The sequence below is a fragment of the Sylvia atricapilla genome, chromosome 3 (genome assembly GCF_009819655.1).
Source record: "Sylvia atricapilla isolate bSylAtr1 chromosome 3, bSylAtr1.pri, whole genome shotgun sequence".
NCBI classification, from domain to species: Eukaryota; Metazoa; Chordata; class Aves; order Passeriformes; family Sylviidae; genus Sylvia; species Sylvia atricapilla.
In genome coordinates this window covers 71774143-71791585 of record NC_089142.1, presented here as the reverse complement: position 1 = coordinate 71791585, position 17443 = coordinate 71774143, and the positions used below count along the sequence as shown (strand labels likewise).

Sequence of the window (17443 nt, the reverse complement as noted above, 5' to 3'; positions counted from 1 at the left end):
TACAGATTAAAGCAGACAATCATATGAGAGTATTGAGTTCTTTCTGCTATCTACATGTGTACATGTGAAGACTGTTTTATCATTTACACAAAAATTTAGATCTTTAGTATGTATCATTTTCAAAAAAATAAACTTCCATCATTTAGCTAATGAAAGAGAGCTAAGCTGAGCTGAGCTGCAAGAAGTCAAGGGCTTACTCTTAACCTAGAGTGAATGCAAAGCAGCAAGGCTCAGCTCAGACCAAGAAGGGTCTCAGACAGTGACAGTGGTAATTAACATTTGTCACAAGCTAAAACTGTACTGTGTCACTGACAATGACCACAGCTCAGATGACTAAGTGTAATTGCTTAATGACAGTAAATCGACCAGAGCTCCAGGTAGTAGGTCTTTTTGATTATCATGAGATCAGAGGATAATAAAGTTGGGAAGGAAATTCAATAGGTCAGACCAGATTGCCCAGTGCTGGACTAGACAGAAAAACCAATCAAGCGAAGAGATACAATATTTCAGATTTTTTACTGTTACTTCTGCAGGTTTCCACAGTAACCTACTATATGGCTGCGTAACATTGATAAATTTCTTCAGTTAAAAAATGTAAAATAACAGAGTACAAAAACAAGCATTTTAACTGCTTTAATTCTGCTTACCATGTAAGCAAAAGCAGGGGTTATATCCCTTACTGGCTTTTAGACCAGACTATTGCTTCCACAGGAAAGCACCATGATGTGCCAAAGCCTGAAGCTTGACATCTGCTGCCAAATTGCAGTGAGCCTCTCAAGGCTCCCAGAGAGTTCACCAGGGGTCAGTAGAGGGACAGCAGTTCTGCCATTTGTGGCACAATTCAGGACCAGAACCAACAGCACAGCACATCCTCCCTCCCCAGCTCCCTTTTTCGCCATTATGAGGCCTGGGTGTATAGGGATAAATGCAATCCATGTTTAGGATCCTCCTCAGGTTCGATCTGACTCGTCATCTCAAACCAAACAGCAAACGAGCATCTTCTGAGCACTGCAACATCAATTCATAACTGATCCCAGGCAGGATTCATCATGCAGTGTACTTTTCCTCCCCCAACTTCTTTGCTTTGTGGTAGTGGTTGTAATCATTATACAGCTCCTTAAAGACCTCCCTCACGCCTGCTGGGAGCGATGCATTTAAGAACTTGATGTCTCGTTCAATGCAAAGGTCAAGGATGTGATATACTCCTTCTGTGAGATGTGTCTTCACAGCTGGGTGCAAAGTCACCTACAAGAAGAAGAAAATTGCCTTAAACTTCAAGACAGAAAGGCAAGAAAACACTGTTTCCACAGTCAGTACACACTGAATGCTGACAAGGTTATCCTTTGCATCAGACCATCTGGAAGAGCCCATTAGATAAAATCCAAGATTTTGACTTGTGCAGTATTTTCCTGAATTCTGCAAACATGTTTTGCAAAACAAGCACAGCCCTTGCAGCAAAATCCTCAGGAGTACTACACACATTGCTGCGGTGGCAAAGACACTAATCATCCTGGAATCACATAGACACTCCTCAGCACAACAACTCTAATTAAAAAAAAAAAACCCTAAAATACTTGCCTTGGATTACACATTTCAGTAGATTCTGTATGTCTCCAATAGGCTGTATGCTATTAAGTCAGATTCAAATGAGCACTTCCTTTAGGCTGCTCTCTCATTTACATTGGATAGTCAAACAATTTTAACTTATCACTTCACAATTTCATATTTATCTAACAATATTTTTCTGAGTACTTCAATGTGCAAGCCTTAATAAAAGAAGGCTTCAAAAATCTCAGGAGATGTGTATTTCCTCAATCTCTTTCAACACCAGGAATCAGGTACCCTGCCTGAAGTCATGCAGAAAGTTGGAGGAATACAAGAAATGACTCAGGACTCAGCACCCTGCTCATTACCTCTGCTCAACCCCAGAACCAGCAGAACTGACACTAACAACCAGGAACATCAGTTCTGACTCTGGAGTCCTCTGCTGCTCTAGGCCAATTGGAATTTGTCCTGTGCTCACAAATCACTTGCTAAATACTTCACTGCCCAAGACAGTGCTGGCCTCTGGCATCATCACGTTATTTTTGCTGCAGAACCACGTCTTATCTTTGCCGAATCCCAAAATTAGCTTTATGCCTCCAGATGTGAGCCTTTGCACTCCAGGCCTAATGAAAATTACATAAAAACCTGTCATTAAAATTCAGGCTTCTTTCTTCCTTAGGCAACTAATAAACTTTCTGCTAATGAAGTGCACTCCTCATCACTGTGACAGGCTCTCACTGTCTTTCTGCCCTAAATGTGGAACAGCTAATATGTTTTGTTAGATCCACTAACATAGCAGGGAAAAACATATAGCAGGCATTAAGGCATATAAGGCTTCCTTTGGATCTGTGACCCTGAACAGTTTGCATGTCCAGGAGGATGTAATTTTTCCCTTCTCTGTCAGTCAATCAATTGGTTTGTTTACAACAGATGTTATTTCTCTCTACACTGTGCAATACAGTCGGAGAACAGCTGAGCATCACCAGTGAATTCAATGGGCTGGGTTCTCCCTTCCTCAGGCAGAGAAATGACTGCAGAGAACAAGGACAGGAAAATCCACAGCTACTGACAATATGGACCAGATGGCCCACTTGGGATAAGCAGCTATCTCAGAGCTGCAGTTAATGGAAATGCATCCCTCACATCACAAATTCATCTGGATCCATGCCTTCTTTGGGCCAATCTTGCTTTGCAGTTTCCTATAAAGACCAATAACACCATGGGAAGCAAAACCAAAATTTAAACAGCTGCCACTACTGGCTGGCAGTTAATTATACTTGTAAGTGGTTTATGGTCTATACAGTTAGCACAACCAATTTGTCAAGCATTATAGAGCTCTTGATGTGAGACATTAAATGTGTGAAGAGGTATTTCACCATTGCTGAATTAAGCAACAGCACATAGGCAACAAGCAGAAAGCACTGTCAACAGTATGAAAGAGATGCCACCTACTCCAGTAATGAATCTTTCTAGACTAATACAAAATAATTCGTGGCATAAACACTGAGGGAGCTGTTACACAACCACTTTAGGGGTAAGTGACTGCTTAGGCCAGTAGCTTTCATCAGTTCTAGTTCACAGACCCTTAAAAAGGTTCCAGTTAAGTGTGCAGATGCCTATGTAAAGACTTAAATCTAACATGTTTTTCTCAGTTATCTTCGATGGACCCTCAGAGTCTTCGTATCACAAGGAGAAAGCCACTGATTCTGACTCAGAAGAGATGAATGGTTAAAAGAGTTTTTCTCTCCCTCTGCAGAGCACCATGAAAGATATGTACGTGCCGCATTTAAGACAGGCATCTTAGGCCCCCCTTTCCTCTGATATCCATCAATTCTGAGCAGTCTAATGAGCAAATAAATCATCACCTACTTGTGATTTATCTACTCTGTCAGAGAGAAAACACTCCTTTGCCACAGTATCTGGTGGCTCACTACACCAATTCCCCCTTCCACACCCAAAGCATGCATACATTACTGATCTGTGGTTTCAGCTATCATCCATCACTTTCCATTTTCCAGTGAATATCTTGCACAAAACTTTCCTAGAAGTCTCATGGGACTGTGTACTCCTGCTAATACTGAGACAAGTGTCCTTTCAACTTAAAAAGGTCGTTTGATAACTCAAGTCAGTCTTTCAGACTTACATTCAGTGATGACCAGATAACAGAATTCACAGATGGTTAAAGGGAACAGAATTCATCTTAACAGCAATTTTCCCTTTGCTCAACTACTACATTCATGATATAAACAATAACCAACTAACCAAGAACACCAAATAAAATGGCTAAAATCTGACATCTCCCATTGTTTTGCTCCCCCACTCTCCTTAAAAAGAAAAAAAGACAGGTGACAGAGAAGGCAGTAAGGTTTAATCTCTGTAATAACCTTCCTGGTTAGTTACACTGGTTACAACACAATTCTTCAGAAACATAGGACCAGTTAGGATATTTGGGCTTTGTTTTGTAAGAAGGCCTAAAAACAAAGACTAAATTTCCTTTCTGTATTTCAATCCAAACCCCGGCCAGAAACACAAATTATCAGTTTGCAGGTACCTGCATCACAAGCAGCATTCAAACCCTGGTGAAATTTCAATCGATTGGGCTTGAAGAAAACGACAAGGTGAAGTTACCTCTGGATGACAGAAAACACTGATCTGGCTCTGGCATCCGTAAGAGCAGAAGCAGTTCCTTTCAGTAAGGATCAGAATGATATCTTTGGTACAGAAGGAGAATTACTGAAAAGCTAACAATTCTTGCCTTGGTAACATTTTTTCCATTCACTTAATCATTCTGACCACATTAAAAGATATTTTTCAGGAGAATATTCCACCATTACTTTGCCTGATGGGGACTTAACTGCTATCAATCCTGGAAAACTGAGACTATTTGGGAGATAAACTTTACTACCAGACGTATGAAGACATTTTTAACAATGATGGTGGCAAAACTCTGGAACAGGTTGCCCAGAAATGTGGTGGATACCTTACCTCTGGAAACATTCAAGGCCAGGCTGGATGTGGCTGTGAGCAGCCTGATCTATTTCAAGATGTCCTGGCTTATTGGAGAGGAGTTGCACTAGATGACTTTTAAATGTTATCTTTCGACCTTTTAACCCAAACCATTCTACAGTTCAAAGAAAAAAAGCAATACCCAAAATGGCACTAAAGCAAAGCAGCTTTGTACCTGGGTACTGCATTGCTTTACCTTAAAAGAAAAAACCCTTAAAAGAAAAAACAACTCTTTAGAAAATTTTCCACGAGTGTCGTAAGAAAGATTTTCAGGAACTCTTGCATAATATAACAGCCTGGATCAAACCTGCCATAACAACTTCTGTTAACTTCACAAATTTTACAAAATTTAACAGAGTTCCCTTTGGAACAGAAACTCCAAAGCTAGCACAACACTATGGCACTTTCAAGACAGATGAGAACATACCTTCTGCAATTCAGTCACATACTGAGCCACAATGAAAGCAGAAAACACAGTGAAGTCCTCCATTTCTGCAGCAATGTGAGTATACATCCGTTCCACCAAGTGTGCACATTTCAGTATCATTTCAAACTCATCCGTGTTGCCTAAAATACAAAGTGAGATGCAGCCTGGGATTTGAGGCTTAAAAACATTAGGAAAAAAAACCCAATGGATCATTCAGTCTTCCATGATCCTTGAACTACATGAGGCCAAGGACAGCCTGCTTATTTTATCATCTTTTCTTGGCAAGCCACAGCTACAGGCCCCCCACGACAGACAAAATACATCTCTTAGAATGGCTATATTGTAAGAACATACTGATTCCAATTTCATGCGCACTGCAAGACAAAAATTACTTGTTATAGATGTTGAAGTGCTCAAAATGGCAGTTATGGTCCCTTCCACAATTCAGTCCACAATTGTGGAGGAGAGAACAAGGAGACAAGAAAATTGTATTCCCTACCTAGAGAAAATCAGAATTTCTTAGAAACAGCATAGTAACAAAGCTTTCTGATGAGCTCTATTATGTGGAATATTGCAGTGAAAGCTACATCACTGGAGATATTTAAAGTGAGACTGGTGAGATCAGCTGAGAATTAACTCAGCAGGCAGAGAATGAAGAGAGCTAGTACAAACAAGGGAGAAGGGAAATCCAGAAATTACTTTTATGTTATCTGTTACAAAACCAGAATAATCCTGCAAAGATAAACAGCATCACTTTCAGCTTGAGGATACCATGTACCTGTAAGCTTCCTGTGACAATTGCTTTATGTAAGCAAATTGCAGAAGCAATTCTCCAAATCTGGCACCAGTTTAGCACACCTCTTCCTCTATCACTGAGCCTCAGCTAATACATTCCTCTACAACCAATACATACACTTACATTTGCCCACAGCTGTGGGCTACGTATCAGCTGAGATAAATCTGAACATGGCACAGGCTGTAGGACATCAGCAGAAAGCTGGGATATAATCAGTTTCAGGCCATGAAGTCAACTTGTCTCAAAACTCTCCACTAGTAAGGACAGGGTATTTGTGTTCTGACCATCTTAATTGTTGTGGACATCTCTGATTTGTCTACTTTGACTATGTAAATTCTTTAATAACTTCCAGTAAGAAGTCTGTTTTTTTCCCTTCCTCTTAGGATATTTAATTACACTTATTCCAAATCCTTGACCATACAAATACATCATCTAATCCCAAATGATGCACCAGATACATAGGGAGTTCTTATACTTAGCATAGAATGGTGACAACGTAGCTCTGTAGTAAACATAGTTCCAATCTCAAGAAATTCCATTTGGCAGCATCCATTTGGGATTATAACTCACACATAATTCGCAAGAGTCACTGGAGCTCACAGCCACCACACTTGCAGACACAGGGGTTGATAGGAAGAGCAGAAACTGGGCACAGCAAGCCTTACTGCTTCCTGTCCACTTGCCAGCCAGTCAGTGAAGAATAACTTATTCACTAAAAGCAGTGTTGTCTGCATGCACCTCCCCGGGAGCCTCAGTCGTCTTTCTAAGCTCACAACACTGCAAAGCTCATCCCCAATTTTTCATAAAGGACAGATAGGGCTGACAGTTTCAATGTCACAGCTAGGTTTTGAGGACTCTGTCCTGTTCAGCATCTCTTCTTCTAGAGTATATACATAATGCAAAGATGGAAAAGATACGGTACCTCTGTCTCCTTTCTGACATCCTTCATGCATGACAGAAACAACCAGACGATGGAAACAGCTCAGAAAAGATGGTGCTGCTTTAAACAGCACCTGAAAAAGACATTAAATAAAAATATCTGAGATTACATGGAAGAGGGAGTGGAGAAGGTAGAAACTATCTTTTCATTCTGCATCCTGAGCCATTTGTGCTTCTAGAATCAGTTACAGAAAAAGGAAACGTTTTTTCCTAATCTAGCATCAGATGTTGATAAGCAATCCACTGCCAAACAACAATGCAGGCAAAAGCAAAGCAGAAGAGCAACTGAAACTGTGATTTTGAGATTTCCAGCCTTTTAAATGACAAGCAATACAATGTACTTTCACACTATCAAGACAAAATATTTGAAAACTATATTGAAAAAAATTTATCACTAATAAGTTTGCTCTTTCTAACTTTTTCCCCTTCTCCCACCCCCTCAAAGATATACCTTTGGATGACACTGCACAATAGAGAAGAGGACTTCATGGACCCCCATGAAGACACCACGATAGTCTTCTGTCGTCAGATTATCCAGAGGGACTGTGAGGAGAATGCTGAATGCCAATGAAATGTGATGTGGATTCACAAGTACCCTTTCTCCCTGCCTTAGCAGAGCTGCTACAGTCTCTAGAATAGGTATGACTATGATGGAAATCAGTGACTGGTCCTGACAGGCCTCTTTGGTTTGCAGCTACAAGACAGAAAACAGACAATGAGACATACGTTAGCCACTTATCATTAGTGCTGGAACACCAGAGGACCCTAATGCTCTGACTGGAGTGACAAGGGAACTAGACCTGTGCTAGCTGGACTGGCAGGGTGACTCTTGCACCTGAGCCATTTTCATGCAATTGTGCCCTGTGTGAGGATGCATATGAGGCATTTCAAATGAACGCTGCTGTGAGTATACCTGGAATGGCAACTATTCCCCAGCTCCCCAGCCCCCTGAAAACCAGCACCTCTTTGCACCTCTTCACATGAATCCAATGATGCAGTTCACTCCGTTACATGCCTGCAGACCTACCAAAAAGGGCAGAAACTGCAAGCTTATGATTCCCAGGCATTGCAGACCCAACCTCTGATAAATTCTTGCCTATAGATATCATCAAAAGAGAAGAAAAACCTACATCACTTGGTTTATATGCTGTACAAAGGAAGGGCAGGAAACTTGGGTTTGATTAGTTTCAGTTAAGTTTCCCTTTCATAATTCAGTTAGTTTATATAATTACTTTTTTCTATAAGCACTTGTTTTGTTTTGCTGCTGTTGGCTTCTGCTGCAACACATGGCTGACAGTTACCTTTCCTTTGAACAGGAAGGAGGACAGGAGACAAACTCTCAACTCTGCAGTCTGACAAGTTTCTCCCAAGCTCTGTATTACATGGTGTGGTTCCATAAAATTACCGTGAATTGGAAGACCTGCACACTGCACTCACAGGAGGAGATTTACTTGAAAAAGGAAGAGAAAAAGGGTCCAGACAAAAATGTTCAGATGAATCTGGCACGGATTTGTTTAGTTTTTGCTCATGTGTGCCTCTCTGCATGTTAGATGTAAGTGCTAGAGACTAACAGATAGGAGGGGTAGGTAATGAAGTTACAATAAAGAGATACTTACAGCTAAAGCTGTGATTATCTGTGGGCTGGCAAACCAGAAAGCTTTCTCTTTGTCTCCACTTAATGGGCAGCTGAGCAATAACTTGGTTAGCGTAACAGCTGACAATACTTCCTGCAGAAAGCAGACAGATCATCAGTCAGGGGTACAAGGCACACAGGCTCCTTTCAAGTACAGAAGAGCTCTTTCAAGGCCAGTGGCACTTTTGAGCATTACCAGAGTCTTGACACATGAAAGGCCTCCCACCAGTACCTCCCCTTGGAAATTGTGAAGTAAGCAGCAGCTCAACAGAACTCAGTGCACTGAGCAGCACTGACCCAAATGTACTTTACACCACATCTGCTTCACAATCAACTTACTGTACAAAAAGGCTTACATGACTTTTAAGAAAGGAAAGCTTTCTCACACAACTGCCACTAGATAACAGAGGGAGGCAGAGGCAATACAAGGATACCAGTACACTATAAATTAAGAACACTGCTTTTGGCAGCAGATTTTTTTTACTTGCTAGTTGTGTATACAGACTGATACAAGAAGGGTATTGCAAGCTACATTCAGGTGGCAGGAATTATCCGTGAAGTTCAGGAATTCCAGATCCACTTTCAAAAAGATGCATCAAGAACTGATGCAGCACACCCTGCATCTCTTTTTGACAAATTAGACAGGGCAGGATAACCCTGTGAGTTTAATCCAAGTGTCATTCTCAAGTCACTGAGCTTTCTAAGGAGCACACAGATGACTTTTTTTGCCAAAAGTGTTCCATACATTACTATGGGTGCTTAAGCTGCTATGAAGAAGGGCCCAGAATTTAAAAAGATACTAAGCGCTATCTGATTATTGCTGAGTAGTCTTTAGAGCAACAAGTACCAAAAGCACAGGTGCAGTTTTGGTTTTACTTTAAAATGCCAGCACTACTAAAAGTGCCTTTAACCTTGTAAAAAAAAGCCACAGGCAAACACTGACAGTATCTGCTGTACAGATACAGAGCTCTGGGCAGCAAGTAGAAAAGAGCTTTCAGCACGGCCTGTAAAACCACAGCTGTATGATTTCTGTTGACAATACATGGAATCGAGACTGCCAAGTCCTTAAGCTGGACAGAAAGTTTTTTGAGTAGCTTTCCATGATCTTTCCACCTCTCAATTTATATACAGATCATAGCACAGTCACCAAGCCCTTATCCAGGTAAATTAATTTCACCTGATCACTGAATATAAAGCAAGAAGAAGAAAAAAGTATTTAACAAATGTCATTCACCAACGACATTTTTTCAACATACAGCAGACTTCAGAAGGAAGCTGACAATACATTAAACTCATGGCTTACTTTAGCCTTCTGCTGCCAAACATTCCTCACTTCCAGTCCTTGCAGCACCAGCCTCATTATGGCATAAAACGCCTCAGCAGAGCAGTTTCCCAGCATCTGGACAAGCACCTCTGTAAGCTCCATCTCCATACTTTGGATCACCTGAGTTGTAATTGCAGGACCTGTGTATTCAAGAGACAAAAGCAATCAGTTCCCAAGACAAGGGCTTCCACAGGTAAGAAAAGGGCAAACTGAAAATAAAACAGCTCTAGGGGTACCTTTTTAGCACTCAAATACACAGAGGGCTTGATACTTTCTCTTTACCTTTCTCCGTACTAGTGCAATGACTTGACGATCTCAAGTGTATCCTACCTCAGGTTCACAGAGTAGTCATCATACCAATAAAGTTTTCAATAATACAGAAAGACCACACCAAAGCAGCTGCACAATCCAAGGGAGCAGGCTAAACAAGCCACAGGTCTTTTCTACAAGTGGTGGCCAGAGATCCATCACAAATCACAAAAGCACAAAGCTTTCTTTATGACTACTTAATGGCAATACAAACACTGAGATCACAACTGTAGTTCACTTGAACAGTAGTCCCCAAAGCAGGGTGTGCACACCCCACGGTGTGCACAAGACAATTCACTGGGGTGTGAGAATTATAAGTAAAATACCTTTAATAAATATAAAAATATATTTTAAATACGATTTATTTCATCTTTATCTCATGCTTTTTACACATTTTTTTTCTGAATGTGTGCTTTGTAATGTACATAGTAGAGCAGCACATGTATAATTTATAAGTAAATTACATTCAGGCTGTGTTCAATTTCTTAATTTTTTTAATGGTAGATGTGTGCAATCAAAAAATGTTTGGAAACCACTGCACAAGAGCATGCCAGTAATAAGCCTGACAAATTCCAACAGTTTGAAGAAGTCAAAGAGAACAGTTATGCCAGCTCTGTGTTTGTCTTTCTTTCTGAATGAGACAACATAAAGGAGCCATTAGGTCTCACAGCTGGCAGCAGAGGTTTTTCATGTAATCTCCAGCCTGGCTCTTTATTTGATAAGCATAAAAGAACAAACCAAAAGCAGATGAGTATTTTACTGTAAGATCTGACCTGACGCAGATCAGCTGCTTCAGTGCTGCCTACTAAATCATGAGCAGTACACTGTACTTCAGCCCTACCTCCAGAAGTATTACCGTGTTCCAGTTACTTTCAAAATGTTCTACCAGAGATGAATAACACAGGACCCCAGCTTTATTAAGATGTTAACATCCATCAGAAGATCACCACCAAACTAGATGGTGGCTGTGGTCCTGGTACCACAACAGTGCCTCCTTGAAAATTTTCCTGTTATGCATTTAAAAAAGGATAGCCTGCTGTTTTAACACAAGTAAAGAGATACAGACAGCTTTTTAAAGAAGATGTATGCTTTGGTAAATGGCTTTTAACTCATAAAATTAGCAAAGGAGGTGGAGAGTGTTTTCATACCAGAAAGAAGCTTTTTTATAGCAAAAACAACCATGACTGCAGCTTCTTTTCCAGGATAGAGCTCTGGCATGGAGCAGAAGACGGTCAGGAACTGCAAGGCAGGCAGAAGGAACTGCAGATTACTCCCTGCACAGGGCAGCTCTTTCAGTATCTGAGAGTAAAACTCTTGGTACAGTTTAATACGAGGCTGCTCCAAAAACCCACTGGGCTCCTTCTGCCAGTCCTTCTTGACAGGATGGCTCAGATCTGCTTTGAGGAGAGTAGTGACAGATGGTATGAATGCTACAGGCAAAAGCTGATTTGGGGTGCTACTCTGAAGACCATGTTCAATAGTTCTGACCATCTGCAGAACTACTGGTTCCAACAGAGCAGACAGCACATCCGCAGAATGCAGCTTCTTTTCTGGCAGCTGCTGGAGGTGCAGTGTGACAACACGACAGAGTGTGGTGAATGCTGTGAGCAATAACTGCTCAGCTGCAGGATTCCAGTTTTTCCAGTCTTTGCTTTTGGCTGCACCTGTGTCTGGCTTACAGCTCACCAGGAAAGACATGAACTTTTCCAAGTTGAGCTTCACACTTTGTCTTCTTTCAATAACCATCTGAAGAAAGTATTCCAAAAACTCTTGGACTTCCTGGACATACTGTGCCCAAACAGGAACAGTCAAGACATCAGTGAAGAATTTGCTAGCTGTAAACTGGGAGGTCATGACAACCTCAAGAACATCGCTGGCATGTAACACCTTAAAAACAGAGTTGGCACTCCTGCCAGATTGCAGGCACCTCAGGAGGTGGAGGCAAGTACTTAAAACCTTCAGCAATAACAACTTGCTGCAAGAGACACTAGCCCTGGTATTCACTAGCAGGGACAGCAGCACCAGAAAACACCGAGTACAGTCAGAGGGAAGAAAACTGTCTAATTTCAGGAGAGAAAGGATTTCTAGCAAATCCAGGCATCTTTGTAGCCGACATTCTTTCAGGATGACAGGGCAGCCATTTTTTGCAAACAATACTATACATTGGGCAACTTTCTCCAGTGTTTTCCAAGACAAGCTCAGCTCATCCTTCAGCAGTTTGCTTTCTGATGGTATTTCCAATGGGTCAGCAGTTTTGCAAGGAGCCAGGATTTCTTCATGCCAAGGAATATTAGTCACAGACAGCTGCTGAAGTGGCAGATCTACTGAATCCCTGGTAGCAGTGGGCAGCACCACAGCAAACTGGTGAATAAGATGGGTCAGAAAAGCACAGTGCAGGACCTTCATTTCTGGTAGAAGAGAGCTGTGGATCAAACCAAGGGATATCTTTCTAATGCTGATGGAAGGCTCCTGGTCCGTGGCAGCTTCCTGAACTTTGACCAACATCAGCGTCTCTAGAAGCACATTTGCAATGTGCTCTACATCTTTTAAGGAAACATATGGCAACAGGATGGTCAGGTTGGACATGACGAGGTGCCAGTGTGCTGTGGGGTAGCTAAGTTCAGTTATCGCGCTGATATCTCCATCCCACGGTTCAGATTCTCCTCTGCTCAGGGTGGATCTTCCAGACTCCAGGATGAAAGCTGCAGCATGCTGCAAAGCCTGCAGGTCAGCTTCAGTCTGCATTAACATCACCTTCATTTTCTGAAGTGCGAGCAGTTCTAAACAGTATTTACTAGTGGAGGCAAAACTACTTGCAAGTTCCATAACTGTCCTCCAGCACTGCTCCTTCACACCAGGCAGAAAAGCTGAAATGTCCCAGTGCCCTGCAGCAGGTTCAATAACAGCAATTTCAGCTGTTGGAGACACATATTTACTGCAGCTAATACCAAACAGAGTGTCTACCTCAGTCCAAGTATAAACAAGGAGGAGAGCAGCGTCACTGGCCTTTCTTAGCCAAAGCTCTGACTTTGCTTCCTCCCTCCTAGGAGCTTGCAGCAGCTCCATCAGTGGCTGAGCTATTCCCTTCTGTATGTCTGCCATCAAACGCTGAGTGCGAAGTACCACAGGGGAAGGAGTGACATCATCTAGGCTCCTCATGTTGAACAGAAAAGCATGCAGCACCGAGCACACTGACATCAGCTTCAAGGCCATGTCAGTTGACCCCTCAACAGCTGGAATGATAAGGGCCTGGCATTTCTCCACAAAGAGACACAGAATGTCCAGAATCTGGTTGGGTGGCAGCTCGAGAAGGCACTCACGAAGCTTGACTATCAGGCCAGCAGAGAAGACAGGCGGCCTCAGTTCATCAACAGCTGGCCTGCATATGACTGTCAGCACCACTTCAAAGAGCCGTGGGAACTGCCTCAGCTTGGAGTAAGTCTGGAATATGGTATTGATCAGAGTCTCCTGTGGCTTCTTTGTACATAGCTCAGAGGCCTCGGCATCAATCCAAGCTGATGACACCAAGTCATCCAGGTCTGGCTCTACTATAAGGTGGTTTAATGACATCAAGAGTTTGAGACACCTGAACCAAGCAGGGATGGAAGCTTGGGAGTGTGTCAGCAGCATCTGTGCTAGCTTCCGGTAAAACCCAAACTGCACCTCCTTGTGCCGGATACGGTCGCTGGCGACATTATAGATATCATTGCTGAGCACCAAGCTCAGAAGCTGCTCCAAAGTAAGCAGCTCTGTGCTCCAATCCACAGGGGAGAGCATATCGCTCTTCCCCTCCTCTTGCAGCTCACAGAGCCTGAGACAGCCAAAAAGGTTGCTGAGCATGTGGAAACACACAAGGTGGTTTTCTGCCTTACAGAACGAGTCCAGAAAGAGCTTATACAGCAAGGACACTGAACTGGCCACAACGGCTCCGTGGAGGGCAGGTTCACACAAGTCACTGCCCAGCTTGGTCTGCACTGTGTTGACTGGTAGCAAAGGAGTTTTGAAAGTTCCTTTCTTCTTGTGCTGTTCTGGCAGCAGCTCTTCTTTGTAGGATGAGAAAAGCTCAGGCTGAAATAACCCAGCTTGCAGCAAAGTTTCTATTTGGCGTTGTATTTCTCTGCTCAGGTGCTGATGCACGTGGTTATCATCCTCTTGTGTCCAGCTCCTCACAGTCAGCAAGTGCTTCAGGAGCAAACATGGCTGCAGTAAGTGACTTGTCACTTGCCCAAACACACGTGTTGGGTTGGTTTGCTGCCTCTGGAGCAGGAGGTACTGAGTAAAGGTAAGCTGGAGGACACTGAACAACTGGGAGCCCACAGCATCGTCAGTAGCCAGCTGCTGACACGCCAGCTTGGACAGCTTGCTGAGGAGATCAACCAAAAGATCACACTTTGCTGTGTAGATGATGGACAGTGAAGGAGTAGAAAGGATGCCACTGGAGCAGCTCAGCACGGTGCCAATGTTCTGCTGTGTTTTTTCAGAACAGGCCTTTGATAACCTTTTGTTTATGACCTGAAAAAAGAAACAAAAACAACCCCCCAAAACCAGTCAATTTGGCATTCAAAGGTAAAGCCCATCACAATGAATCAGCAACACCTTCTGTGAGCTGCAAGCCTGGGGGACATGCCAACAGCTGCTGCTGGGCCTCTCGTATCATAGGTTTCAAAGAATAAGCTCCACTGTCCTTACATTTGTTTGCAGCACCAGATGAGTAAGGAAGCCCTCACCGGCAACAACATAAGATTTGATAGTAATGGTTCATCCTGCAGGAATGAAGTAGGGGTAAATGTCTTCCCTACTTGAATGGTCCCCTAAATTATGCTCCCAATAACAAAAAAAACCCACACACAATACACATCCCTGCTCTGACACAGGGAGCTTATTTAGTAAGAATGTCCATGACTAAATATACTCTTTATATTTGAAAAGGAGACAGTTTCTGGTCCTGATATCTGGAATGTGAAGGACTACTTTCTTTTCTCTTCGAGGGATACACATTTGTAAAGAAATAATGTTATGATTATCTTCCTTTTCTCAAACTTTATCTGTATTTCCCTGCTGTTTTCTCCTTCAATCCACTTTTCACATACTCCCTTTTCTCACCTTCAGATAATGCCTGAAAACAAATTCAGTAACAACTTACAAATCTGCCTCTATTTTGTTAAAAACCTCTCCTTACACCTCATTGTGGATGGTTCATCTCCTCAGCTGGAACACTGCTGGACTACAACAGACCCCCAAATTCTTCCCAATAGACCCTCTACCACCCTGTCCTGTACCTCTGACCTAATCTTCATCCAGACAGGTTTTCATATCCAGACCACATTTAAATTTGGCACACTTTCTGTGTAATATCTCTGAAGCAGAGTTCATTCAATCAATTCTCCATACTTCATAGTTCAATTTCTACATGTAACTACAATCTTTCCTTGCTTCCCCTTCAATCTTATCAAAACTAAAAGGGTCACTTTCCCAGTCATTTTCACTGCCTTTGCAGCCATTCACTAACTCTGCCATTTTTAACCTTAGTGCTGCACAAATACAAACTGTATTGCAAGACAGAAATAGAAAAACTTTCAGTATAGATCCTGCAAACGATCAGATTAATACACATTTCATGCAACATCTGACACTGTGAGGAAGAGTCAAGTACTGTAACAGACAAATATTGCTATCCAGAATTTTACCAGATATCCCAGTTATAGTTATACCTGTGCAACTGCAAAACTGAGACCAACTGTCTTCCCACTCTTTATGAGATCCTGTAGTCTTTTACTGTGGATAACATCGTTAAGATATGCCCAGAGTTTTTCAACAAATTCATCCTCCAGTTTAAGTCTCTTGTTGTAGCTGGAAACCAATGTATGGCTTGCCCAATCAAGTAAAACCTGTTAACAGAAGGGAAAACAAGAAATCTTTAACAACCCCCAAGCAAAAACAGGACAAAAGTAGTACCTCTTCACAGTAACAGCATCTGTGCCTTGAGAACTGTGCTACATCCAAGCAGAACAGCCTCTGAGTGAGGAGAGAAGTCTGCTCCCAAAGGTTTCAATTCCTAAGAGCCTACACTCTATTCCTAATGTTGGATCTGTGCTTGCATGTACCATCCCAAAACAGCTTTAAGGAGTGAACATCTTGAACCTGGCAACCTTCTAATTCTAACAGTTGATACTTGATAGCAAAAGAAGTCTTTTAAATCAGTGCTCATAGAATCAGCTGGTTTTCACTTTCTGACAGTTGCTATTCCACTCACATCCTTCTCTTCATATGTTTAAACTCACTACCTAGAAGTTCAGGCCTAGGAATTTAGATGGGTGCAAAGTGGAAAAGGTTGAAATTACTAATTACTGTTTTAAAACTGAAGTTGTGGTGTACGGCTAAGTTCTATATTCTAAGGAACTGAAATAACAAGAACCCAAAACATAGATCTCAGTCAGATGTGCAAACTCTAGACCCCAAAGTACTACTAAAGGGCTGGAGGAATAGGACAAGACATCCCTAACCCAGGGAAACACTGCACAGACCTTCAGGAAACGGCATGAAAACAAAAGACTTAGGAGACAGACTAGGTTCCATGAGGAGAAAACCAAATCACCTTCCAGGCAGCAGTCCATGAATCCACTGTGTGCTCTTTATTCATGCACAACAAGTTCTGAGCACCAGAGAAAACACACATAGCTGCAGTCAGTCCTCCCACCTTGAAGTTCCTGTTTCTAACTATGACCAAAAGCATCTGACTTCAGAGCATCTAATACTGGATATAATACCAATGGCAATGACAGCTCTGAAGACAACGATTTCTCGTGTCTCTGAGAGACAGAACACAGGCACCACCTTCTCTACAAGAAAGTTTCTTCCATCCTGCACAAATGCAGGTCTTTGTGCCGAAGCTACCTGCAGTATGTTCTTACAAAAACATTCCATGTAACGACAGAGAAATTAAGAGCTGATCACAATCCTAAATCAGCGCTACATTTACAGTGCTGTCAGTTAGCTAGAAGCTAGATCTGGATTTTAAGAACTGATTAATCTACAACAACAACCTGCCATCGGTATTTTCTTCTTTCATCACTGTTCACCACTAAAAAGTACTCACTTGCTCCTTATTAGGCAGGACACACTGGTGAGAAACCCACGCGAACCGGGCTAGTTTGAGTTTGTCCTCCCAAGAAGTCTTGGGGCTTTTCAGCTTCAGGTAAATCCCGGAGTAGATGGCTGCCATGTGGGCGGCACGTGGGAACAGCGGAGAGGCAGACGCGCGTCTGGAAGGAAGGCCAAGCAAGAAGACGGCGGTCGGACGGGCAGCGGCCCCGCACCCGGCGCTCACCCACTCACCCACGTGGCACCGCTCGGGGCCCAGGCGCCCCTCCGCCCGCCAGCCCCCCACGGCCCCGCTGCCCGGCGCCCACCCCTCGCCACCAGCCCCCGGTCGCACTCGCCTTCCCCTCCGCTCGCAGGGCCGTC

At 42.7% G+C, this 17443-nt stretch overlaps 1 protein-coding gene across 1 annotated transcript; it reads right to left on the bottom strand.

The window, feature by feature from the left end:
• Positions 1-497: 497 nt before the first annotated feature.
• On the bottom strand, positions 498-17327 carry URB2 (URB2 ribosome biogenesis homolog). The gene is made up of 9 exons (XM_066315742.1): positions 17076-17327; positions 15691-15867; positions 11128-14491; positions 9650-9810; positions 8330-8440; positions 7165-7407; positions 6697-6787; positions 4979-5118; positions 498-1245 (listed from the first exon to the last, which is right to left on the bottom strand). The coding sequence occupies exons 1-9, from the start codon at positions 17199-17201 to the stop codon at positions 1048-1050; spliced, it is 4611 nt and encodes a 1536-aa protein (XP_066171839.1). The 5' UTR covers positions 17202-17327; the 3' UTR covers positions 498-1047.
• Between the last annotated feature and the right edge of the window lie 116 nt (positions 17328-17443).

What these genes read in the sequence shown, in the direction of transcription:
- URB2 (XM_066315742.1), bottom strand. Translation starts at nt 17,201, where the DNA reads ATGGCAGCCATCTACTCCGGGATTTACCTGAAGCTGAAAAGCCCCAAG. An exon ending in TCAGTTTTGCAGTTGCACAG is followed by an intron (nt 14,492 to 15,690) that starts GTATAACTATAA and finishes TTCTTTTTTCAG; the next exon opens with GTCATAAACAAAAGGTTATC. An exon ending in AGATAATCACAGCTTTAGCT is followed by an intron (nt 7,408 to 8,329) that starts GTAAGTATCTCT and finishes TCTGTCTTGTAG; the next exon opens with CTGCAAACCAAAGAGGCCTG.